The 26,193-nt window shown below is 38.0% G+C and overlaps 1 protein-coding gene across 1 annotated transcript; it reads right to left on the bottom strand.

The window, feature by feature from the left end:
* Positions 1-179: 179 nt before the first annotated feature.
* Nrep (neuronal regeneration related protein) lies at positions 180-26,187 on the bottom strand. The gene is made up of 5 exons (XM_013020467.1): positions 26,091-26,187; positions 25,920-25,960; positions 24,472-24,529; positions 7,006-7,083; positions 180-1,971 (listed from the first exon to the last, which is right to left on the bottom strand). Exons 3-5 carry the CDS (start codon positions 24,472-24,474, stop codon positions 1,849-1,851), a joined length of 204 nt encoding a protein of 67 aa, XP_012875921.1. The 5' UTR covers positions 24,475-24,529; positions 25,920-25,960; positions 26,091-26,187; the 3' UTR covers positions 180-1,848.
* Between the last annotated feature and the right edge of the window lie 6 nt (positions 26,188-26,193).

The following is a 26,193-nucleotide window of genomic DNA, read 5'->3' as shown; positions in this document are numbered from 1 at the left end:
TCATAAAACCCTACAAAGGGGACGTGCATGAAAGGCAGAACTGATTCAATCTCTTTTGATATTTGCCCTTGGGTTTACTGGCTTGGGGCTCAGCAGTCTGGGAACAGAAAAAATTAGCATGAATCAGTGAAGGCATTAAAAAGTAGGACTCTTCAATGACGAGGCAGATCAGACAGTGATCATACAGCTTGCATATTTATTGAACAAATACTACTAAAATAGCTAAAATACATTGGGTACTTGTGAGTGCATCAGTAAAGATCACATTGTTTACAAAAGCCTGCATTTTCAGCAGCACACAACTGCAACTCTACATAAATGTCACAGATGCAGAATACTGTTTTCTTGCTCTATTTACACAGCTGATATACTTATTCTAACAGAGGAGGGGGGGCGGGTGGGAGGAGCACACAAGAAACTCAGGCCAATGGGGGAGCAAGGAAAGAACAAAGAAATGTAGCGCATGCAGTCATCGTGTTTAACAGTCAGAAGGGAGAAACAGTTCAGAACAAGGCCTGCCCTGTCAAAGGAAGAGCTAAAAGACAGTTGTATAAAAATTAAGGTGGGCTTTCAGACTGGCTAACACAACAACAATTCCATGAGTAGATGGTATTATCTGATCTGATTTTTGTTTGTCTATCCATTTCATCAGGAGCAAGGACAAAATTGCAAAGTCTACACCTTGTGAATCAAAAACTGCCAGACAAAAGAGAGTGCTCTCCCTTTTACCATCATTACTTGTAAAGACATTTTTTTTTCCAACTTAATTTTTGGGTCAGGTATGTCATGTTCCTTATTCCTACTTAAGTTCCAGTGCCTTGGATCTCCACCCCACCCCCACCCCATCCATCATCGGACATTTATTTATTTATTTCTAATGTGTACCCTTCCCCTTCCCCCAAATATCCAGTCAAACAGAAAAGAATCCAAAGAGACACCTCAAAATGCCTGTAAAATTATTGCTTTTCTTTCTCTAAGTCAGGCAGGCGAGGCTATGGAAAGGAAGAGATTTGGTAAGTAAATTACAGTTTTGCAATTGCTCCCGCTACGCTGACTGCGTTGTCCAGGAGTGCCAGCCAGTGGGACGGCAGGCTCTCACACTCTCGGTAGCATTCATTCAACCTACAGCACTGAGGAAGAAAGCCACACTGAAGACACAAGGAAACAAGTCAATCCAGTCTAGAGAACGACATTCAGGGAAACAGAGTACCAACACCTTCTTAGAACATGGAAATAAAAAATAACTCCATCAGAGCTACCTCGCCAAGGAGCATGTTGAAAGTCCAAAATAGCACCATTCATCAGTGTCTCAGGTCCTGTGGCAGCATCTCGGTCACTTACCACAAGGAAACAATGAGTTTCGAACTACTTCTATACATCAAAAGAGTACATGGATAAAATATAGAGATATACAGACAATTGATGAACATAAACTACTAGGCATGTTACATCTAAATGAAAAAAAAAAAATGGGGACTCTCAGCCTCTGCACAAAAGCAGTCAGGAGCTGTGTGAGCGAGAAGGCAGAGTGGACCAGTCATGTAAGCACGGCAGGGGTTTGAGTTGTGGAAGACATTGTCGTGGCGAACCAGGCCTGAAGGCCCATCTGTAGGGATTTGTAAACGTGGATTCACAGTGTGAAATTCTGAGCGTTTTCACTTGAGTCAGGATGATTAAAAACTGGTTTGATGATACCTGTTTGTCCACTGTAAATTCTGTAAAGCAAGGCTCAGAGTCCCATAGTTTCTTCTTACACTCGATGATTTACACAGAAAAAAATCCCATATATGATACCATGACCTCATCAATACCCATACACCATATGTAATACAAATGGAGGTGTCACGATTAAAAAGAGTGGAGGTAACTGATACTTGGGGAGCCGCGTTCATTGCTGCCCAGCGGAGTCAGGTGGGCAGCACTGGTCTCATCTTTCTTGCGGTTCACTTCCTTTGGGACAGGAAATCTTCCCTGTGAAGCAGGTGGACCCATATGAAAACAGACAAGACAGACAGTCAGACAGACAGACAGACACAAAAGACAAACTTAGTCATATTTCTGAAACCATGCTTTAAAATTTTTGCTTCTCCCACCCACTTTTTAGCTTTGAACTCTTGCTATTTTGCAGAGTTTACACATTAAACACAGTCCACCTGAATGTAAATATGAGGTCTGAGGACATGTAGCACTTAAATACTGGCCGCCTTTGCTTCAACAGCATCGAGTGCTCTGGTGATGATGGTGGGCAGCCACAGGGGAGGCAGCATTCCTGGGAGTTAGATTTCTGAGGCTAGTTGCTAGCATTAGAAAGGGCCTGTCATTAGACTGTGTGTCAATAGACAATTTCTTTTAAAAATGTATGTTAAGTTGATGTCATGGAGTCTGTTTTCTAACACACAATAAAAATACATAAAAACACAGGTTTTTATTTAGAAGCACATTTCCTGTGTGTCTCAATGGTCAGCAGCAGTGGGTACCAAGGAGGGGAGTGTTTGGGAAGGAAGTTAGGGGAAGGGCCTGGGAAGACAACTCCATTAAGTGTGAAATTCAGCTAGTCTGGGTTGACTTGGGTTCTTCTAAGCCTGTTCTGATGGCTGATATTCTGCATTTCTGACTAGACCAATCTAACCTAAGTGCACTCTTGCTGCCACTGCTGAAGGGGGCTGGCCGTGGAGGGCAGCGCTCCACCAGAGCTAAGCAGACAGTTGGCAGGGGAATAAGGCCCACTACCCAAGGGATATGAAAATTGGAATGCTCCACACACAAAAAATTGCATGCCTCTGATCAGGTATAAGCACAGTCAGATTTGACAACAGTCTCTTAGCTAATTAACTATTAATTATAGGCATTTTCTTGGAAGAAATTATCTTTTGTGGTTTGAAAAGACCTGGTTTCATTTCTTTTTTCTTCTTTTTACTAGAATATAATGCTTGGATGAAAGAAATACTCTTTGCAATCTGTAAATTAACATATTTGAATTTATTTTTAAGAATTCAGAAACCAGTAACTTCCAACTTGAAACTGAGTAAATATTTTCAGCAGCCTCAGGCTGAACTAAATGCAGCAAATAATTCAACTTCAGGGAACCATATATACTGCATAGGATTTCTATGTAAAACATCTGGTATGCCTAACTTCAGTTTTAAAATCTCAGAGTTTGAAAGCATACAATATTTATAGGACCCAGACTCCACAAAGTATATATTTTAATGCTCAAGTCTTAGGTTGTAATTTTAGAGGTTATTTTGTTATCATTAAATACCAGTGAGATTAGACCAGAAAATTAGAATTCACCACTCAAACACATTTAAGGATCTTCATAAAATTTCCAGAAGCATAGTGAGATTGAGCAGCTTCTTGTAGGTTTCAAAATAATTTTCATTTTGAAATATTGGTATACAATCACAAAATTTAAAAACAAAATCACACTGGGTGCAGTGGCACATACCTATCATCCCGGCTGCAGCCAGAAGTATAAAAATAGCAAAATTGGGATCCAGATGCAGGCAAAAAGCTTATCTCAAAATAACCTGTGCACAAGGGGGCTGTAGGCAGGGCTCATTGGTAGAGCAGTAAATGTAAGAGCCTGAGTTCAAACCCTGGTACTGCCAAGAGAAATCCATTGGTATCTTTAAAATGATGCTACCACTTCAGTTTACCAGGTAGTGTGGTTTAGGACATAGCAAACTTTGTTTTGGACAAATGAAGACTTCAATGGCTGTTTTCACAAGCCAGGAAGAAAAGGAAATCAAAAGCTTACAAATGTTATTTCACTCATGTAACAAGTACATTCTTTACACAGCTGGCCTTGAAACGGACTTAACTCTGTTCTAAAGTGAATAGCTAGCACATTGGTCTATCTCTGTACATGTCTAGTCTGACTAACCTTTTACCTCCTTGAAAAATAAACAACTTGAGACAAAGAACTAGGGGCTGATGAGGATGGGCTTCCAGAAAGAAAAAGTGAAGAAGAGTACTTCAGATATGAATTTAGCATTTTTACTATTTTGTTTCTCTTCTGAGGTCCCAAAACATTCATTTATTATTCATGTTCTGAGTGCTTGAGTACTCTATTAGATGTTAAGCCTACAGGGTCACAGAATCAAAAACACTCCCTGCCTAATCTGCCTTTAATTAACTTGCTGTATGGGAAAGAACCAAGTAATTGGCTAACAGCAAGGCCATGGCTAACAGCAAGGAGGTAGGTGGGCTACTGCGGGTTTCTGAGAACATCAAGGGAATGGAGGCATTTTGAAGAGGAAGTACGTTGACATCTGATTTCTCCAGAAGCCAGAACTCACCGGAGTTCAAGCAAAAATAACAATTGCACATAATTGTTCCTAGAAGGCTGAGAGACATGAATATTAGAATATAGAAGGCTGGAGTGGAAAATGGAACAGGGTGCCCAGGGCCTCCAGCAGGGGCATCATCCAGACTGGTCTTCCTGGGATGGATACACTTCAGGATAGCAAGCTCTCCCTCTGATGATGACTGGATTTGTCTCTAGTTTCTCAGTAAAGTGCACTGGACAAGATTTTCATACTATTAGGCAAAGCTCTGCTTGTCCCAAAGGAAACTGCTGGAGAAGGAATAAATATATCATGCTTGAAATATGATTCTCATATGGAAGGAGGGGAGAACTTAAAATAGTGGAAGGCATGGCTCTCACAGTCCACTATGCTCACCCGCTGGAACATGCCTCAGTGGAGGTAAGACACGGCCCCTGGACTGAGTGTCTGAAAGTTAAAAAGAGGAATGGGCCATTGACCGCACTAGGGAATTTTATCTGGTCTTGCCCACGTACTTGATATCTCCAGTATCAGAGAGAGGACTTTGGGATCTCTGAATGAAGCAAGAATTAATTTTTAAAAAGGCTACAGTTTGTCTTCCCATTTTCCATTCAGGTGCCTCAGAGTTATCACACCTTGATCCGGTGCAGTGAAGATTGTCTCGGATATATATCTCACAGTGGTGGGGTTGTAGCTCAGCGGTCAAGAATGTGTTTAGCATAAGCAGGTCTCTGGGTTTGAGCCCCAGCACTTGGAGAGGGGACACTGTAGGAGGTGTGGGGGAGGTGCAAAGTGTGGCAGAACTCTAGTATTTTAGCTCTCTTCCACTCAACTCTACAAGAACAGTTTAGGTCTAGCTCAGGAAGGTCTTAAACTATTTTGTCCATCTACTTTCTTACCAGTTATCTCAACCTTGACCTTCAGAAATTCTCTAAAAATCAAAAATGCTTTAAGGTTGTTGGATTTTTTTTTTTAGTGTAAACTGCCAATTGGCACCTGTTCTACAATTCTGCCTGTCTGTAATAGAGAACTGTTGAAACTATTTAGTGTAAATAGTGTTTCTTAAATTTTAGAATACCAGTCATAGCTGGGGGAGGCTTTACCATTGGTTAATAACACTTGTGAAACTTCTGAATAGAAGTTTTATGACTCTTTATTAATTGCGAAATCAGCAGGTCAGTGGCAAAAAAAACACAGTCCTCCTACTTGAGGTCAAATTGATATTTACCTTAACAGGTAAAGTCCAAAGGTATCTACAGGTAAAACTAGTCAATTATTATTTTTAAATTTTAAGAATGGTGCTAAAATCTAAACATAATATTTTAAATTTCCTTAAGGCAGGGAATTGCCACACTAAAATATCACAGACATAAAATCATATGGATCCAAAGGAATTCCCAAAAATTAGGAGGAAAAACATAACAATTATGTGATCCCTATTTTGTTTCTTGGGTGATCTCACTGGATATTCAGGCATTATTAGCAGACCAAACAATGCCATCATTTCACACTTTTAAGAAATCTCAATCCTTAACTGCCTTCACCTTCCAGTTTTTATGTTTTCATATTTGTTTGTCTAATCCAAGAATGAAGCAAATTTAAAGTTTGTAAAATGCAATTTTTTTCTTGTTTTAATTAAATATATGTTTTTTATTGTAAAGATACTGTACAGAGGAGTTACAGTTACATGAGTAAGGTAATGAGTACACTTCCTATGGAGCATTGTTACCCCCTCCTTTGTTTTTCCCCTCATCCCTTCCCTCTACATCTCCACAACTCCTCCCTCACCCCTGCCCCCCCCCCGCAGTTGTAAAGTTCATTTTCAACAGTGTCTTGTACATCTCATTGCTATAATGGGTCATAATTGTATCCTTATTTCAGCATTTTGTTATTTCCCTTCTGCTCCCCAAATTAGAAAAATGTATATTCAAGATGCAAGGCACCAGAACCAAATACAGTGAAAATAGGGGTTATACAATGGGCGAGGAACACACAAAAGAAACAAAAAAAAATCACATAGTACATTAAAAACAGGAGCAACAAAGATAAAACCTCTTGTGTCCCTATATTGGGGTTCATTTTGCTTCACATCAGGTTATGTCATATGTACATAGCTTTTGACCTTTTCTAAGCAGAATATGTACATATATTAGTTATTGCAAATAAGGGAAACCATAGGACCTATGTTTCTTTGGGCCTGGATTACTACACTTAATATAATTTTTTTCCAAGTCTTTCTATTTCCTAACAAATGGGGCGATGCCATTCTTTCTGATGGAGGCATAGAATTCCATTGTATATTTATACCACATTTTCTTGACTTATTCATCTACTTAGGGGCATGTGGGTTAGTTCCATATCTTAGCTATGGTGAATAATGCTGTGATAAACATAGTTGTGCTGGTAGCTTTACTATGGTCTTGTTTGTGATCTTTTGGGTAAATGCCCCAAAGTGGGATTGCTTGGTTTGTGAAATGCAATTTGACATACTGACTTTATGATTCTTACATGAAAATTTGCTTTTACTTGTCAAGAAAACTAACAAAAACTTTAAGAGCAACAAGATTTTAAGCTGTGATTTTAAAATACTTGCTATTAACAAGATTGATTATTTTAGTAGCATGTAATAGATATGACACTAAAAAAGAAGTAAGTTCAGTTTTCTATGCTGCTAGCTTTCAAACGGTGTCTGTGAATTCGTAGCTAGAGATCTTACCTTAGGAAGACTTCCATCCATTTCCTTGTCTGGAAATGGTCCTTGACTGACCCAGACAAGGAGCTCTGGGTAGTAAACCTGTATAGAAATAAAAGTTACACAGATTCAGATTAAAAACAAGATCCTCTCTGAAACCCCGTGGGATCAGCTTAGAAAGCTCAATTCTTTTCAATGATCACTTCTTTCCCTAATACAACTTAGAGCACTGGGGAAACCCATTACCTCTTCCAAATTGGTAGTGCTCTTCTGAATGTGCATTGCACTTGGGAGAGTTTTAGCTCAGTGTCTTCCAATAGAGCAGAGGTATCAATCAATGTTATCTTTAGCAGGCAAAGTAGCAGCTTAATGGCATGTCTGGCAGGGTGCACCAAATCACCAAAGAGGCTTTTCAAAGCAACCTATGCATAATAAGTATGCCTGCAACACTCCATATTTATGGCATGTTTCGAGTACTCATCCAACACAATTAGGAGTTGCTTTGGACCATTTATTATAAAGCTAAAGATTATGCACAAAGCAAAAGGGAGAAGGGCAGAAGGAATTCATATTCTGCCCAGATCCATGAGGTCACTAATGATAAGCTGTACCCAGCTGTCTGAAATGGCCAGTCGTCTGAGAAAGGGGTAGGGATCGGGACAGTGTTGCACGAATGACTCAAAGAACACAAGCTGATGAATTCTGCAGGGCAGAAGGACATGGACAGGGAGGCAAACTGAGTAACGCTTCTTTAAATATACAAAGGGTTGTTAGTGTAAGCGTGCTGACCAGCTGTTCCTCATCTCTAGTGAAGACAGATTGCAGTGGAGAAAGGGCTTAAAATTACACACTACAGATTTAGGTCAGCTATAAGGAAAAACTTGGCACAAGTTTCGTTAAATTACTTAAAGAATTCAGAGAGGAAAACTGTGAAATCTTTTTAAAAAATTTAGAAACAGAATCCAACAACCATCTGTCAGAGCTAATTCATATTTGATACAGCCCTGCCCAAAGAGAAGGGATGAAATTAGATAAGATTTCCTCTAGTTCTGACTCTCCATTTTGCAGATAAGCCTGCTATTTAACAAATAATAATTAAGAATCACACTTTATTAGTAGGTTAATAAATAGACTTAGGTGTTATTTTTGGTTTTGAAAGTTTTGCATAAGCCAATTAATTAGTCCATTTGGCTAGGAAACATGAGGTAGGAAATGTAGATAACCAGGTTCAGTCCCTGGGATAATATTACAGTAGTATCTTTGCTCTTATCACCACTAATGTTTATAGCACATCTATCTATAAAGTAATTTTGCATAATAAGCTTGTGAGTAGGTTTTATTTTCATTATATCAACAAGGAAAATGAAACTCAAAAGGATAACCAACTTACTCAAAACAACATGGTGCAGGATAGGAGAGTAACTAAAATTAATTATCTAGACTTACTCCCTGCTCTTTTCCTTACACTACCCTATTAATTTCATGTTATCCTAGAATGCAAATCACCTACCCCCTTTCTCTCAAAATTACACTAGTCCACAGCCATCACTAACACTGCGGTCTTAGATACCTGGGAGCTCATTCTGCAAGATCTGGAATGATTTTCTCACTTTTGGTTGATTTGATTTCTGAGCCACAGAGTTTCTCCAACCCTAACCTATCTTCATCTAAAAGAGATTCCATTTTTGCCTAAAATCACGCCATCTATTTTGTGACAAGAGGCTATTCCTGACATTTACCAGGAATGTGTGAAGAAAACAAAATTAAAATCTAAAATATCCAAGCTCTTTTCAAGGCATAAATTCATAGCACCTAAAAATCTGAATTTGGCTTTCACTTATAGGAGACCCAAATTGAGATCCATTTTAAGTCTAATTGGTATAGGTTGATATAAAGCTATTGCTTTTCAAAATTACTGCTTTAAAAAGCATTCTTTAAGCACAACTTAAAATATTACAAGTACTAAGTGAGAAAAAGTTTCCTTAGAAATAAAAAACATTATTAAAATTCATATAAAATGTAGGCATATGGAAACAATGAAAAAAAGTCAAGCAAATGTAATTTCTGGGCTCTTGTGCTTCTTTGGGTTATTCCATTTGAACAAAATTGAACTACTTTAGCATTTAAATTCTAGGTTCCAAACACCAATGCTAAAGCTTCCAATCTCTAATTTGTAGGACAAATCACTTACCTCTCAGAAAAATTCTTGCTTATTCTAATGATTTGTTTTTCCAAGACTTCTCTTAGTCTCAAGAAAATGTCAATGATTTTTTTTTCTGTAAAGAACTGGGAATACAGGCATTTGAAAGTAAAACTCACCACTAAGGAAACTTTCTCCCTGCCTATTTTTTGAGACACATTAATTTAGCTACAAGTTGACCAAAGGTATTTCTAGTTAAGCTTTTTCATGTGTTAGAATCATCAAATAATAATTGCCTTCTTTAGGAAGACAAACTTTACCTTGTAGTAAAGATCTTCCAGTTTCTTTCTATGTCAGACCTGAAGCGCAAAATGGTCTGGACAGAGAAGTCTCAGTTATATCCCTAAAATCTGCTTGGCTGTTGTCTAAGAACCCAACAGATCTCTAGATGCAGCATTAAAAGCCATAATTTATTTCTTTTTTCAGTACAGTTAGTTTGGGAAGAAGCTGGATAGTACTATCTACATTATATCTGTGTTCATTCTTAGACTTGTGGTCTATTGACAGTCATTATCCTTGCTCTCAAATGGCTCAGACGTGACCTTTGGTGCTGCACAAGGACCTCAATGTTCATTTCAATTACAGTGCTGGACATGGAGCATGGGAAGTCATAAGCAAAACATATTCATTTATTTTCCTGACAAAAGGTGTCTTCATTTGAATAGATTGTATTTTCATTTCCTCATCTAGACATCTTGTAGCAACTATTTTGGTTCATCTGCTAATAATCAGGGACATTGATAATGTTCAGAACTGATCACTTTGCTGTCCCCTATTTCTTAGTAGTCTCCATGCATTTTTCACAAAGAGTTCATGAAATAGCTGCAATGTAGACACTGTACCGAGACTATGTTGGGTTCTGCAGATCACACGTGGATACTTCCTGCTGCCGCTGAGCTCAAATTTGGGGTGAGGAACCATAGGGGTGATCAACCCTCCAAAAGCCACTTTCAACAAGTAATTTTAAACAGGGGCTAACTTGAGTCCCTTCAAATTTTAAATGGAATAGTTATAACCACGATTACCTAAGAATGTGACTGAATTTAGAGATACAATCTTTACAGAAGTAATTAAGATCGGGATGGTTCCAATCCAAAAAGTGACTTGTGTTCCTTTAAGAAAAGCCTAGGACAGAGAAACACAGAGGGGCAATATGTACAGTCACCAGTAGCGGAATCATCTATCACCAAGGAGAGAGATCTAGAAAGGAACCAACCCAGTCACTGTCTTGATCTCCATTCCTAGCTTCTAGAATTGGGAGAAAATAAGTTTCTGTGGTTAAAGCCCTAACAAACTACATTTCAAGTGTGCTTTAAGTTCAATCTTTAAGCCTATGAGGTATTACCTTATTAGCAATTATTACTTGGTATGAACTTTGGCTGATAGCTGATACTCCAGATTAGAAAAACAAAAAGCAGAAGAAATCAGAAACCAGTCTTTCCAGGTTCTAAAAAATATGCAAAATAGACTACCTCTGAACTTATTTTAAGCTTTACATTTCAAACTTTCTGTTTATTTTCCAGTAGCATGGCCCACATAGAAAATCATCCTAAAAGTTCTCTAACATGTTTCCTATCATTTCCATTATATTGCATGTAAAATTAGAATTATACCATTTACCAGTTTCTAAATTTGTATTTTTATTATTTTTTCCAATATTTCTTTAGGGAGACTGCTTTGTGGTAATGACCATCAAAGGCTAAATAAAGGTTATATCTTTATTCAGTGCAAGACTACACCACATATGTAAATGTGTTGCTTTTTTTTTTTTTACTTAATTGTTTAACATATCTTCAAAGAAATCTAAAGGTAAGTTGAGTGGCTTGGTTGTTAATGGCCATAATGGTAACATTAATTTTATTCTTATTGGGGTTCTTTGTGTTTAACAAATGTACATAGACGGCCTTTTTATGACTTAAAAGGTATAGGTGCCCACCCCCTGCAATTAAGAGAGCAGACCAGGGCAGCAGGTGTCCAACCTGCATAATTAATTCTTTGTGTAGCAAGGGCTGTATTTCATAATCTTCCTGCCAATTAAACAGCATATGCCTGCCTATGTACCTGTTCTATTATGTCTAATTGGCCTCGATGGTGAAACCCAGTACTATAATTTAAGAAGACTTTATGTACATACACATAAACTTCATTTGTGCAAATGCCCTTTGAAGGGGCACTATTAAGGCTCCTCCTCAAAAGCCAGTCGGCCTCCAGGTAGTGCTGGTCATGGGAGGGCAGAATGTAAATTGAAACTATCAATGAACCACAAAGATTATTTTTTTTTAAATTCTGAACAGCACTACATGAAAACTGAGATGGTACCAAAAGATGATGTACAGTGTTGTTTCTCTAGAGAGAAAGCCTTAGAGACACACCAAAGCATTCAGGAAAAGAAAGGACACAGTGGGAAACACTTCCACTGGAAGAAGAAGGGAGAAGCACTCAGAACAGCAGTGCACTCAGATGAGGTGTGTAATCATACCTACTGGAAAGCAGAATACAAGTGGTAGTGCCTAATTAAACAAAATATGTACAGAGTGTGCACACTTGTGTGTGTGTGCATGCGCACGTGTGCACACACACACACACACACAGAAGAGTTTGCTGTAGTGACCATGGGTAATTACAGAGAAAGCATTCTGAACATCTGACTATTGTGCTCAATAACCAAACAATGCCCTCCCTACTGGAAAGGAAAGGTTGGTCTTTGTGGCTCTGCTGTATTATAATACCTGCTGACATTTTCATAGTTCCCATGGCCTGACAAGTCTTTAACATGTAGAAACAGTGCTGGAGGGAAGACAACTGAACTTCACAGGCCATGATAGCTCGCAAATTAGTGGAACCTGTTTGCATTTAGCTTTGCTTTGAGTGAATATTATGTTAACATGATAGGCACAGAAAAAGGTAACATTGTATTCATATGATGCAACAGGTTATGTTACTGTCCAACATGATGTGAAAGCTAAAGAAGGAAAATTCTTTTACGTTATGAGCTGTAGTGTCTAGAACAAGCTGTGCAGACTTTAATAGCAGAATCTTCTGAATGCATCCTGTTCACTGTAAAGCCACCTTGAGAAGAAAGTGACAGCTGTGGGATTTTATTTGGAGACTTTAACTAAAAGGAACCTCACTGGCAACAAAATGAAAGTGTTTACATGTGAAATTAATCATCAGCACAAGGGGCTTTCACATTCACTGCGTTCCACAATACAATATTGTGTGTGTTCGGCTGCTGAGTCTTTTAAAATGTGATTTCTAAGAATAACAGCACAGGCTTTCAAGGGGGGAAACAAATCAAGTCAGAAGCAAGCCACAAAAGGTTAACAATTGCATCCGACTTTTCTTTTTCACCACTACGTAAAGCCTTTCATTATGTGAGTTTGGGGGGCTTTGTTGGCTCAGGTTCAAGGCCAGCCACAGTAGTGCCTGCAATTTATTGCAACCAGGTGAACATGGAGGTCAGTTGCAAATGTTTATGTTGTACCAACTTCCTCTGATGTCAGACTTTATTCTTTTCCAATAGGAGTATGCTTAGCACAAAGCAATCCATCTAACAACTCCAAAAACTATCCCAAAAAGGGAGTCACTGGATCGAGGAATTCTCAGATTTCTGCCAAGGCACTCTCTCCTGGACTGGAGGTCAGCCTGGTATAGTCTCACAGCCAAGCTGCGGCAGGACTCAAGGAAGTGAGTTCAACACTTCAAATCTTGACTTTTAATAGGCAATTTTTCTTTTCAGTAACAAAGACAAGACAAAATACAGATAGCTGATAACAGCCCAAAGTAAAGCAGAAGGAAAAGGGACAAGAATAAAGCCTCAGGGAAAAAAAATTGCACAATATCTAAAAAAGAGATTTCTGAACAAAGAGGAAAAAAGCAGCTTTAAAAATCTGATTTGAACTTCTGGGTTATGAATGCACAATTAGAAAATAGAGTACCCAACAAAAAGATGCTTGCTTTTTTCCCCAGCAATAAAAACAAACAAACAAACAAATAAACTAACAAGAGAAAGGAAAAGAGGGGAAAAAAAAGGAGCCTTTGTTACTTCAGCCAAAAGGCCCTTCAGGCATTTAAGCACAACATAAGCTATGCCTTAGCCTCATGACCTCAACAAATATGTTAATAAAATCTTTTTTTACCTCCTTGGAGTAAAACCAGAGTAAATATTTACTTAACACATCTGAGTTCTAAGTCTGGACCACCTTATTCCATTCTATGAAACCGTTTTTATTGGTAAGCAACAAATAAAACACGGTACATCTTGTGATGTTTCTCTAACCTTTACGGCACATGAAAAGAAACAATGAACAATTAAATATTAGCTCTATAGTATGCCCCAGTACACCAAACTGAGGCTGTGGCACCCACCAACAAATCTCCTGCTCTTCCAACACTTTCCAGTACTAAACATCTGGAGCAGCAGATTTTTTTTTCCCCCCAAACACATTCCAAGGTTAATAGGAAACATCCATATTTGCTTTGATCAGCTGGTTTGAATAACTTTAGATACATTATCCCAGGTTTCATCTCCAAAAAACTACTAGAAACCTGATTTATAGTCACCAAGAATGCTATTTTTTTCTTTTTTTTCCCTGTTCAAAAGTTACTCTGCTATATATTCAAACCTTATGAAAATTTTTCATGAATGCTGAAGAACAATGACAAAATTCGATTCCTTTTCTTAAAGCCTTACAACCTCATGGGATACTTAATTTATTTCTCTAAACCTAAAATTTTGGATTTTGGATTTTTCCCTGGTCTGAGTGGATGATAAGACAGGCTGCTGCTTTTGAAGATCCTCAGGACATTCCAAAGTATTTCTCACGTTGACCAAGCTTTCCAGAAAATATGGTTACTTTTTAATTTTTTTTCACAAAGGCTCATTTCAAAAGAAACTATTCACTCTTTCCATCAATGCACTGTCTTCTGGTAGCTACAACACCCTCAGTTTTTAGCAAAAGTCATTTCATCGTTCACTGCTTGACACACGCTGTGCTGGCCATTTAATGACTGATATCTCTTCAGCAGCAAATAGCATCTAACAGACCACTAACTTCAGAGGGAAAGTGGATTCTGCTGTGAGAGGATACAGCTTCTTTTTTAAAGAAGTTTGACCTCTGAAATAAAAAGGAAAATGATACCCAGATGATATGTATCAGCATCCTAACATGCTCAAGTCAAAATGAGACTACTAAGAGGTTTCTGATAACCTGTCCTCTAGGAAAACTAGCCACTTGTGTCTCCCCCCCAAAAAAAAACAAAACAAAAACTACCTTACAAATATAGGAAGAATAGAATAAGGTTAGAATGAATGTGTTACAGACCTATTGACTATCTGGCTTTCAACCCTATTGGGTATAGCAAAGTCTGACTGCACAAAAGCTCCTCTCTGATGCTAGATTCAGTCAGACAAACTCATGGAAAGCAAAGAAGACCAAAGAGAGGAGCCAGTCACTCAAAGACATGAGGTATTTCAGCATTAGGAGTTAGAAAAGAAGCAGATATTTCAAAAACTATAGAAGTGATGGCAAAAGAAATGCCAAAGCAGGAGGCAAAGTGTCCTGCAAGAATATCCTATATTTTAACTGCCATGAAGATATCATACTGCAAACTTAGATCTTCATTCCAAATCCTGAGTGTGTTCAACACAGACCTCAACCTCCTGTTCTCTTTTTCCCTTAGACATTCTACCACTGTGAACCAAATACCAACATTACACTTCCCAAAATGAAGAGGACTGTGAGCAATATTGGGAGTTGTCAGATCCACACAGCAGACCTGTTGGGAAGCATAGCTCCGAATAGAAATGCATCATGGGCAGATTATAATTAGAGTGTTTTGGTTTTTTTGCTTGTCTTCCATCTCCCAGTTCTGAGGATGAACAAGGGCCTTGTACATGCTACGCATGTGCTCTACCACTGAGCTAAACAACACTAGCTTATAACTGACTTCTTAACTTTTTAGACATGTGCACTCATTTAATCCTCATGGCTTTGTTGCAAGGATGAAATAAACCAATAGATGTTAAAGTGTTGGTCACAGGGCCAGGCCCAGAAGTAGATCCATAATCCTCCTCTTGGACATTTTAGAGAAGAGAAGAGTAATAGGGAAGTAGCCCAAGGTCATCTAGTGGAGAAAAGGAGAAAAAAAAACCATCATCCTTTCCACAGACTAATCTATCTGTGCTTAATCTGCTCTCTACTTTCCTCAGAGACACTCAAGAGCTGGGGGCCATTTTCAGTCCCTCAAATAGCTGTTGAACATCTCCTCTTAGTGCCCTTGTGATGACATTTGGATAGATTTCTGACACCTACTGTCAAGAGTAATTTTCTCAAAATTATTTGTTGCTTGCTGTTTCCAGTAAATAGTCACCTTTCAATACAACTTACTTTAAAAAAATGTTTGAGGACACAGAAGGATTTCTCTCCACTGTTTGAGTGTTGCTACATCTGCTAAAGAAAGACTAACCATTAAGACTTTGGGCTTAACCAACCCAGTAATACTGATAATCATAATTTTGATTTTTTTTAGTTTTTCCTTTTTTTTCCATGGAAAGATATTTTCAGCATAACACAAATTAGAAATTACTGAAAGAAAATTACAAAGAGCACTACTAAGCAACCAAATTCTTTTTCTATGACCCAAATGAACTCTCAAATAGCTAGTTCCTCAGATGGCCAATGGATGAATTGATTTAATTAATCATCTTTTACCAAATTCACTTGAAATCATGTTCACCGTAATTTCACTTTTCAAAATTCTAGTAAATTAAAAAACAAACAGCTACAACTGAAGGCATGGCTCAGTGGCAGAGCACTGGCCTAGCAAGCAAGAGTTTCTGAGTTCAAGCCATAGTACCACTACTACCACCCAAAATATTTAGAAATCTTCTTTAGCCAGGCAGCAGTAGCTTACAAATAATCCTAGCCTTTCAGATTTAGGAAGCTGACATTGAGGATCCTGGGTTCAAAGCCATCTGGGCAGACAAACCTGCCAGACTCTTAACCTGCAAAAAGGCAAAGTTGGAGATGTGTTTTCAGTGGTACAGTGCCAGCCCTGATCAATGAATTGATTAATTAGCATCAAATAATTGATACTAATAAAAATGTGAAAAACTAAAAACTTAAAATTCTTATTTTTATTAATGATGTACAGAAACACAAACCATACACTATATAAAAATAAAAAGTGGTCCTAAGTGAAGAACAAGAAAATAAGAACCTATTCGATCACAGAAGCAGTGAGTACATTCCTGAGAATGGTAAATTCAGAAAGAAAAATAAGTTCAACTTGATTCCATTTGGAAATTTTTAATCAATGGATTAAAAATCCAGACAGTTCTAAAGACAGACTAATGGAAAGGTGCAGATGGGGTAACATGCCAATTATTACTCTCATCATGCAGAATCCAAATAGCAAAAAATGAAGTATTTAACCCTTAGATTACATATAGAGTACTGTGTTCACCCACAACCACAGATGTGGTATAAGGACAGAGTTGGTCACTTTAGTAAAAATACACCTCATTTATCAGATGAACTGTATCTATGATGACAAAGACCAAATTTAACTGACTCTCATATGACTGATTATGAAAATGTAGACAGTCAAGACTCTTAAAATAAAATTAAAGTTGAAAAAGCAGACCCCATAGGGGGAGAAAAAGAGGAAAAAAGGTTCAATAAAGATTAAATGAAAATATGTGGAGACTATGATAATAAGATCAAGCAACTTAAGACTCTATTATCAAGAACATAGGAAAGACCAAGACATTTTATGATTTATAATTAGACACAAGACTCCATACAGTGGCAAGAAATGGAGTTCTGACTTAAAGCATCTAGGCTATGGAAGTCTAATCTAGGCAATTAAAAACTAAAACCAAAATAATTAAAAAGGGTCAGAAAAGATGTAAGTAGAATTTTTCATCTCATAAAAACTAAATTGGTTAAGTATTTAATATCAATTTCCCAATCAATTAATCAAGAAATTCTTGCTGTTAGGCATTGGATATTTGGTGGACAATTTTCAATCCTATAGAATGAACATCTTATCAAAGAATAGATAAGAATCATCAAAGAAGCAAAGAAAACACTTTTTTTCTACAACAGGTTTTTTTGTGTTTTTGTTTTTGTTATTTTTTTTTAATCTAAGCCACTAAATCCTAATACATCTTTTCAGGAGGAGTAGCTAATATAATTCATCTTTGGAAATTCTAATTGATACTGCATTTCAAAACCATTTGTGAATTCCAAGTCTGGTATTCATTTCTCATGCAATATAACTGGGTTCCTACAATGCAGCAGGCACTAGGCCAAGTGTTTAACCATGTACCTCCAAACCCACGGGGCAAACTAACATCCTAAGGCTCAGCAACTGCCTGGCTAATGTGCATGAGATCTGACCTTCAGATAATGGTCTCAACAAGTTGCAGGGTAATTTTCAGTAGAATAATTTAGCAGAGGACATCAAATGTTCTCTTTCAGAGCAAGTACTTCATACCAAGCCCCTACCAAGGTCATGTTTTTAAGTATGTTTAGTTTTTCCCATTTGACTACTGACTATAGTTTTTCCTTGACAGGTGGCTTTATCCACTGTAAACAATGCAGTATCTTCTCTTTATTTCTAACTCTTTCCTGTACAAGAATAGGATCCTTAGATTAGAGTTCACCCAATAGAAGTGTCCTCAAATGCCTGGACCCACTTTAGACAAAACAACTTTTGTAAATTTCTCCCAGCTCAACCACTGAACTATGGTACTTTTCCCTGCTGGAATTGTATCAAATCCAGTTCAGCCAGGAAGGTGGTTACCTGCCCCAGTAATCAAAGGACAGTGGTGTGTGATGGTGATCTGAGTGCAGGGGCCACAACATTGGAACTGGGCAGCCACACCAACGCTTCTGTGCACATCATGAATCTCCCTCCTGTTTTAATTGCCTACTGGTGAATCTGACTCTGTCTTTTTATTGGCAAGAACTTTTTGGTTAGGATCCCTTCCTTTCCACTTAATGTCTCTGGTTCCCAATTTCAGCCAAAAAGGAGCAAATAGACTTTCCTTTCTTTGCCCACACTTTGTGTATCTTTTCCAATTTCTCCAGTTCAACTCTGTGTAAAATACTCTGAAAGTAAAAATGAATACCAAATCAAGACATCTACAATAGGGGTCTTAAAAATAGCCCTAATTAGATAATCATAACACTTTCAAAGAAAAAAAGTTGAAAGGAGAAAGCTTTCCAAGAGAAAGCAATAATTTTACTGTAAAGACTGACCTGCCTTGTGAAACCAGAGGAGTTTGCTCTACTGTCATCACTGCTTCAGATTATCAAGAGACAGACTGTCATCTACTGGAAGAATCTCACTGATAACCTACTATGTAATGTCCCTTCACTGCCAATGCTCTGGATGAGAGGTGAGACTGTACTTTAAAAATGATTGTCTGTTTCTTTAGCAGACCACACTAACCTAACCTTCTAGACTCCTTTCAGACGTCTTCTATTTTACACGGTGTAGAAGGGATTCCAGAGTTTAGGAGTTGTGTTTATAGGACACGTGGATTTCATTCAAGTCTCCCCTCTGACCTCCCAAACATTGAAGTACCTAAAAAGTACAGTGAGGGGTGCTTTTCAGCAGTGAAAATATGATCAATATATGATAATCTCATTTCCTGGGCTGCAAGGTTTATCATCTGAGTTGTTAAAATTCTTCAAAGGGTCAAGCTGCTGGTAGCTGTAAATCCCAAAGCAGAAATCACAGACTGTCACGTACCTGTGACCACTGACGTATGATGCATTTAGGCGTTCACTGTTCCCTGGGACAAGGAAGATCCTAGTCAGGTGTGAAGGCAGAGATCACACTGGTTTACAGATACTGGATCCCTGTTAGAACATGTCCTTAAAGGTTGGGTTTCCTTCCATTTTGCTAGAAGAGCAAGTCACCCCATTTCACTAGCTGTCTAAAAGTTTCCTCACAGAGACATCTGAATTCACCACCCTACCCATCATAGTGGAGAAAGAGAAAAATGAAGCACCACAGGCTGAACTACTACCAAAAAAGGAAGAGATTCAGTTACAAGGGGGTCATTGTTTCAAGGTTACATGCAAAATAAGTTAGCATGTAACCAAAAGAGGAATGCTACAGCTGTGATAAGTATATAGATTATTCCTGCTGAGTATACTGGGGTGGTTTATATAGGAGTGGTCATTTAAAGCCTGTCTAGACCAGTGGCTTTATTTTTGTCAGAAGCTGTATTCCTTATAGAACCAAGGAAGCAAAGGCACAGAACAAAGGACTCCTGGAGCACATTTAAAGTAACAAGTGACCTCGTCCCTCTAAGAAAATAGAGTCCATAATGGCTGCAAATAAAGGAGCTTTTCAGGTAGTTCTTGGCAAATCTGTTCATTCAAAGAAATTAAACTGATGGTCTGTCTCAACACAGTAGATGAAAAAGGTTATTGAGAGTATGAGGTAGGAGAAGGCACAAAGGATTCAAGGAACAATGCTTACCTGTGCCACTTTCACTGAGAGATTTATAGATAAGTCCAATGTATCTGAAGGGCTAAAAGTATTAGTCCTATTCTTTCATGTTGAGATCTTGGAGCTTATGCCTCCTAAGGTGAGATAAAAAAATCCCTCAAAATCTCTCTTGGATTTCGTTTTCCCAAACTTGTGTATGTTACATGTGAAATTCGCTTTAGATGGTCTCTGGTCTATTAACTACTAGAGTACCAGCCCGTAGGCCTCAAATTGTAAACAATCTTACTAAGGTGGTGAGTAGTGCTGACTTGCCTTTCGTATATGTGTCTAATTAGTCAGGAACATATAGAAGGAGAGAAGAAGTGACACCTTGGTTAGCACATGCCAGCACCTAGTTTGCTTCAAAGAAAGGAGTGTAGTGGCTTCTTCTGGGAGCTGGCAGAGTAGCAACCTCCTGTGGTGCAGGGGACACTACAGAACTTGCTGGGACTTGCCAAGGGAAGAGTGGCCACTTTCTCAGGAGGAAGACCATGTCATGTTCCCTTTCCCTTCCCAGTTCCTTCTAGCTAGAGACCCTCTATCTTTTCACCGCCCTCCCCTAGTTCAATCCAGGAAAAGTGAGAGGTAGCAATTAATGATTAAACAGTTTCTAAATTCAAGGCAGAGAAGCAGTTTAAAAATTAGAATCTTGCAATAGATCATGACTTGCCAAAATGACAGTCCAACCGCATTTGATTCATTTTCCCTTGCGATATTCCAGTTGGATTTGCTGATAAGATTTCCTTATCCCTAGTCTTTTCTTGTCACAGCATAGGAATTATGCAGATAATTCAAGCAAATCCTTTCTACTCCTAGTTACCAAGTTCACTCCAGTTACCAAGATGAATCAGACAAAACCAAAAGGTTTTTTTCTTTAAAGGCCTAATTATTCAGATAATTATTTCAATCTTTCCTTTCACTTGGGCTATGAGGATATGCCCTAAAAGACTTTCCACCAAGGGGGAAAGGTAGGACAAAGCAAGTTTAGTGCTTCCTTCTAAGTTTCCCTGCAGTCCAAAGTATCTGACTGTACTCCTGAAGTGCCATGACCAGGAGAATACCTGAACGTACACAATTCACAGGTGAGGATTACTTGTGTAGGTTAGTAAAAAATTTATACTTTAGAAACATATTTTTCTATTTTAGAAATATTTATGTTCGGGATTTAAAATAAAGAGAATCCCTTTAGTACATAATGATTCGATTTATATTTAACTTATTAAGAGTTAGATCAAGTTACAATGGGATGTTACTTTGAATAGCTGTTTATTCCAAGATTTGTACTTATATCCCCTTTCCAGTCTGAATTATCTATAGAGCTCAAGAGGAAGCCGGACTGGGATTAAATCCAGCTAGACTATCTCTACTGTCCTAGTTCCCCAAACAGTTGCTAATCCTTGTTGTGCACAGGAAGGCTTGGCGAAAGAGAAGATAGTATCATATAAAATTACCCTCCTTGGTACTCTACAGCATCTCTACAATAAAAAATGTCCAGAGCAATTTGTCAATGTACATTCCAAACCCAATGGTAATGGCTACCAATAGAACCCACCCCACTCCCATCTTTGTCTTTTTCTTTTAACAAGGAAAGCTTATGTTAGTAAAGAGATTATTGAAGAGTCTCCTAATAAGCTTATGAATGCCACTTCACAGACTCTACAGAAAACAGGGCATATGAATGGTACAATGGAGTCAACTCATCTTTTTGAAAAGCTCAGCCTGCCACAAAGAAAACTTAAATTGTTTCAATTCTTAGGCCTCTGATAAAACATAACAAGTCACTTATATTTTTGCTACTCTGAGTCTCTGGAAGTAGATACTGGGGAGGCAAGTGTACTGTATAGTAAGGGAGATTATATTCAAAATCGGGACTTAAAACTGGATTAAATAATTTAGCTTTCAAACTACTCAACAGGCTCAGCTACTTATTCTGAAATATGTTCTTCTTGTTGATGTATCTGAATCAAGTACCTTTAAGATAAAATACCTAAGTCAATAATAAAAATCTGAAAAAAGGTAGTTCTGGAAGTTAAAATTTAATAAAAAGCCAAATATAAATGAAAGATGTGCTGAAGATCTCTGCAGACTCACAAAAATGAAAAACACTACACACATTAGTAATTGAAAAATATAAAAGGGGGAAAGTGGGCATGTCCCACTGAAAACTTCAGGTTGGAGAATGAATTATTGAAAAGAATATTGTTTCAACTAAGAGACAGGAAACTCTGCTCAGAATTGACAATTGTAACAACACAGTTGGGTTGTACAAGCCCAGGTGTCTTTTTCCACACACCATGATCCATGTGATGGCGCCCCCAGCAATTGTACCCTAAGAGGCAAATACACACAAACACAATATGGTAGTTTTTTTGTTGTTGTTTTGGCATATAACTATATGTTTATCTATATTTATATATGTATTGTGTAATGCAAAAGACACACTAAAATTCCTTCATCTCTCCAAACTATTGCTAAGAACCATTATCAGTTTAAAGGATATAACAATCTGGATGTTGAATCACAATCTGAAGAATTCTGGAGTCCACTCATTAATTTCTTACACTGGATGTAGTTGATTATGAATTTGTATTTGGAATGGCTTCATTACATACAGGTTCTCTTTAGTATTTTGCACTATGTAAATGAAAATGTTTCTTTAAAAAAAAACAAGAAAGCTGTACTTATGAATGTTCTGGAGGTGATCAGGGATGGAAGCTCCTAGCTCCCTCACAGTAATTTTGACTGCATGTGGCTGAGCCTGTTCTCTAAGCAAGCTACTAATTTTAACAAGGAAAAGAAATAAGGATATTAACTTCATGTTGCCAAAAAGGAGAAAGAGGTATAAGATATATCTGATATCACTCCCCTAAAAAAATCAATTGAAACATTTTTTTTTCTTTTTCAGCAACATTAGTATGTGCAAAGTTTTAAGAACTCAGACTTTCCAGAGTAAAAAAATTGCTAGAAAGTTCCTTGGGATCACCCACAGACAATAACTGTCAGTGGTTTCATTTCAGGCGATAGGCTTGTGCCAAAAAGGACTGACATCTTGATGAAAGGATCACCAAGAAGTTGTGAGATTGTTTTTCATGAGGAAAAATCCTTCCCAAAGCAACAAACTAGAATTTCCCATTCTGCCACCATACATAAAATGACAACTGTAGGAAATTAACATGTAATATTAATTCACACTTGCTTTTTTATATTCAAATGGCTCCAACTTTCATTCTGGTCTCTGGCACGATAGCTTGCCTTTTACAATGCTCATCCCCCTCTCTACTTCAGAAACATAATATTTACTCTGAGTCTGCAGGGCTAGTTTTGGCAGGGTCAAATCATCATCTGACAAAATGGCAACATGCAACCTTCATGGTGTGTCTATGGTAACTCAGAATGGAAAAGATTCTGGCATATATACAAGTAGGCGGTAAGGTGGTGTGTTCCAGTCAGAATAAAAGAATTAAGTAAACAAAAATACTTTCCAGCAGTCCATTTTATTACCATCCTAATACTCTATGACAATAGCTAATTATGAATTTAATATCAAGTTAGGAATTGTTTGCACAAAGCCCATTGATTAGTTTAATTTTGCCTTCTTCACCTGTCTTGTCTTTCTACTCCAAGCTTCTTAATTGGATCATTATCAAACTGGTCCAGGCCAGACCTACTGTAGTTACTATTCTGACACCCACTCTTTTAAATAACAGGTGAAATACACACACACACACACACACACACACATACACATTCAAATGCTTACTTGTTAATAAAAAGCAATCTGAACTCATTTAATTGCCTGATTCATTTTTTTCCTCTTAGAAGCTTATTCTTGGACATTCTCAAAGAAAACATGAGCATATTGGATTCAGTTCTGATTCACTAAATTCTATTCTCATTTAAAAGAAAAACCTAAAACTAAATTTGGAAATCACACATTTAAGTGGGAAAGAAGTGTCTTTAAAAGCATAAATACCTGCAGCAGGATATACTATATACTTCAGTGAAAAGCTTTATATCTTTCCATTATTTTTCTAAGTTCAATCTTATTTCCAAAGAGGAAAATTTTCAGCTTAATATACATGTTCACCCGATTTAATGTGAATTCTCTCTTTTACTTCACAAGAACTCAAACATTAAGCTCTCTTCTTTATGGATCATAACCCTTATTTGAAACAGCTATCCTTTTACTTAGAGGTTAACATGCTTGACTTCTAAAGCATGTGTAGATGTCTTGTAAACAAAGTTACAAATCAGGGGGTAAAAAAGCAATAATATATTTTACACACAAACAGGACATAATAACTTACAATTTCATATTTTCACATGTATTGACTCTTAAAGACAGCACATACTGTTGCTGACCAGTTGAACCCAGATACCTAACTTCTGAAGAAGTTCTGGCCATTTGTAAGGTAAGAGCCATGGCTTTGTCTGAGCCCTGCCGCCATCACCCCTTTCACGCCTGTCACAACCCATCACTTTTCTTAAAGAGCAGAGTAGTTTTTGTTGTGTGAATTAAATTAGTCTTTGCTCTGTGATTTCAGTTTTCTATTCAGAATGACTGCAAGTCAAAAGATCTAATTCACCACATCTGATTCACACACACTGCTGTAGTGCACAGTGCACAGCTCCCACATGCTGGAGATAGAATCTTTTAAAGGTCAGATGAGGTAGGAACAATGAAGACTTGAAGAGGGTGAAGGTAGGTGATTGATATTTACATGTGATAAAAACTGATGAGAAGCTACTGAGAATTTCCTCTGGTGACCAGTTCTTACCATTTTGAGAATCTTAATAGTCTTGGACTTCTATTCTCTTCAGTCCAGGGAGACCAACCTGCAAAATATATTTAAATATAGTAGACATACTACCTCATCAGTCACAGATCAGCAAAAGAAAAACCAAAACGTCCTGAGAGAGGTTACAGACAAACAACCACTCTTTGTGGCTGAGGTAAGTTATAGGCAAATGATTAAAACCACTGGGATTCATGAAGAGCTTTCCAAGTGGTCTATAGGTTGAAGTAGGGACAAAGGAATCCCTCATACATGGCCTTACACCATCCAGAGCTATTCTTAAGTGTCTAGCTCATCTTTAAATTGGAGGAGTTCAAAAGGTTTAGCAACTTAAAAGTAGACTCAAGTGATAAAAATAGATTGTTTTCTGGCTTCTCTTTGTTCCCAGACATACTACTGGCAGTATATTTGCAATCAAGGCGGCAGAATGGGATCCAGCCTTCCACCGTAGTGTAATGCCTCAGAGTGGATATTTTTGGAAATGGCACTGCATTACATAACCTTCCGTGCTTTTTTAAAAAAGAAAGAGAGAGAGAAAGAAAGAAAGAAAGAAAGAAAGAAAGAAAGAAAGAAAGAAAGAAAGAAAGAAAGAAAGAAGAAAGATCTACACAGAGAAAAAGTCAGAAATATACCATTGTGCCCTTCTCCCTAGATCAAATAAACATTCATGTACATGCTGCAGTGATTCGCCCTCGACCTCCATGCCATCGGAACACAGCTCTTTTGTCAATTAATATAAGTTAGGACAACATTAAGATGAATGGAACAACTAAAAGTTCTCCGAAAGGGTGTCATAAACTCTTAAGAGTTGTCCTATAATGTTGTTATACATGCATAAATGCAAATCAGATTATTATCATCGCCAAGAAAAAAATAGTCAATTATGCTTTAGCTTCCTCCCCCCCACCCAAGTTCAACTGCTTTATTTTAAAAATGCAGAGGGAAAAAAAAAAAAACTGTTGCAGGATAGAAAGCATGAAGACTCAGTCGCAGTAGTGCTGAAGAGTCAGCCAGTATAAGGATAAGAAGGTACAAATTCATTTTATAAAGGGGAGGGGGGGGATCCTAGCAGGCACCCTGGTGCATTTAATGCAAAGAAACAAACCGGTTTCTAACAATGAGCCAAGAAGAGCAAAATCAACCACCCTAGCAAGCAAAACCCCACCCCTTCTCAAAAGATTTCATTTCTCCTTCCGACTTGAGCATGAAAAAGAAAGAAGCAGCTCAAGTTCAATTCTAGCCTTCCTGCAGCAGCACCGAGATGACAGAATTTCTCCAAGGTCTACGTTCGGGCTCTTTAAAAATTAGAGGGAAGAAAAAGCATGAACTCTGCAGGGTGGAAGAAGGGTCCAGCCAAGAGCCATGGCAAGGAATCGACACAAAAGAGAAAGCAGCGCTCCCAGCCGGAGATGGGAATGGCATATACTTACAGACAAAAGCCCGCTCCCTGCTCACTCTCTCCTCTCTACACCTGAAACACAAATGGGAATGAAAAAGGGCATCATGCTAGAAAGACAGCTGAGGGGGGAGGGGAAGGGAAAAGGGGTGGAGGAAAAGGAGGGGAGTGCGGGGGGGGGGAACAAAACCCCAAACCCGCTCACTTCCAAGAAGTGCAGCCTTGAGCTTTGGAAAAGGAGGGGAAGGTTTTCCTGCCTTGCGCGCGCTCTCCAAGTGTGTGTGTGTGTGTGTGTGTGTGTGTGTGTG

Source organism: Dipodomys ordii, unplaced genomic scaffold (assembly GCF_000151885.1).
Source record: "Dipodomys ordii isolate 6190 unplaced genomic scaffold, Dord_2.0 Scaffold50, whole genome shotgun sequence".
Lineage (NCBI taxonomy): Eukaryota > Metazoa > Chordata > Mammalia > Rodentia > Heteromyidae > Dipodomys > Dipodomys ordii.
The sequence above is the reverse complement of the archived record's forward strand: the minus strand, read 5'-3'. Positions and strand labels throughout refer to the sequence as shown.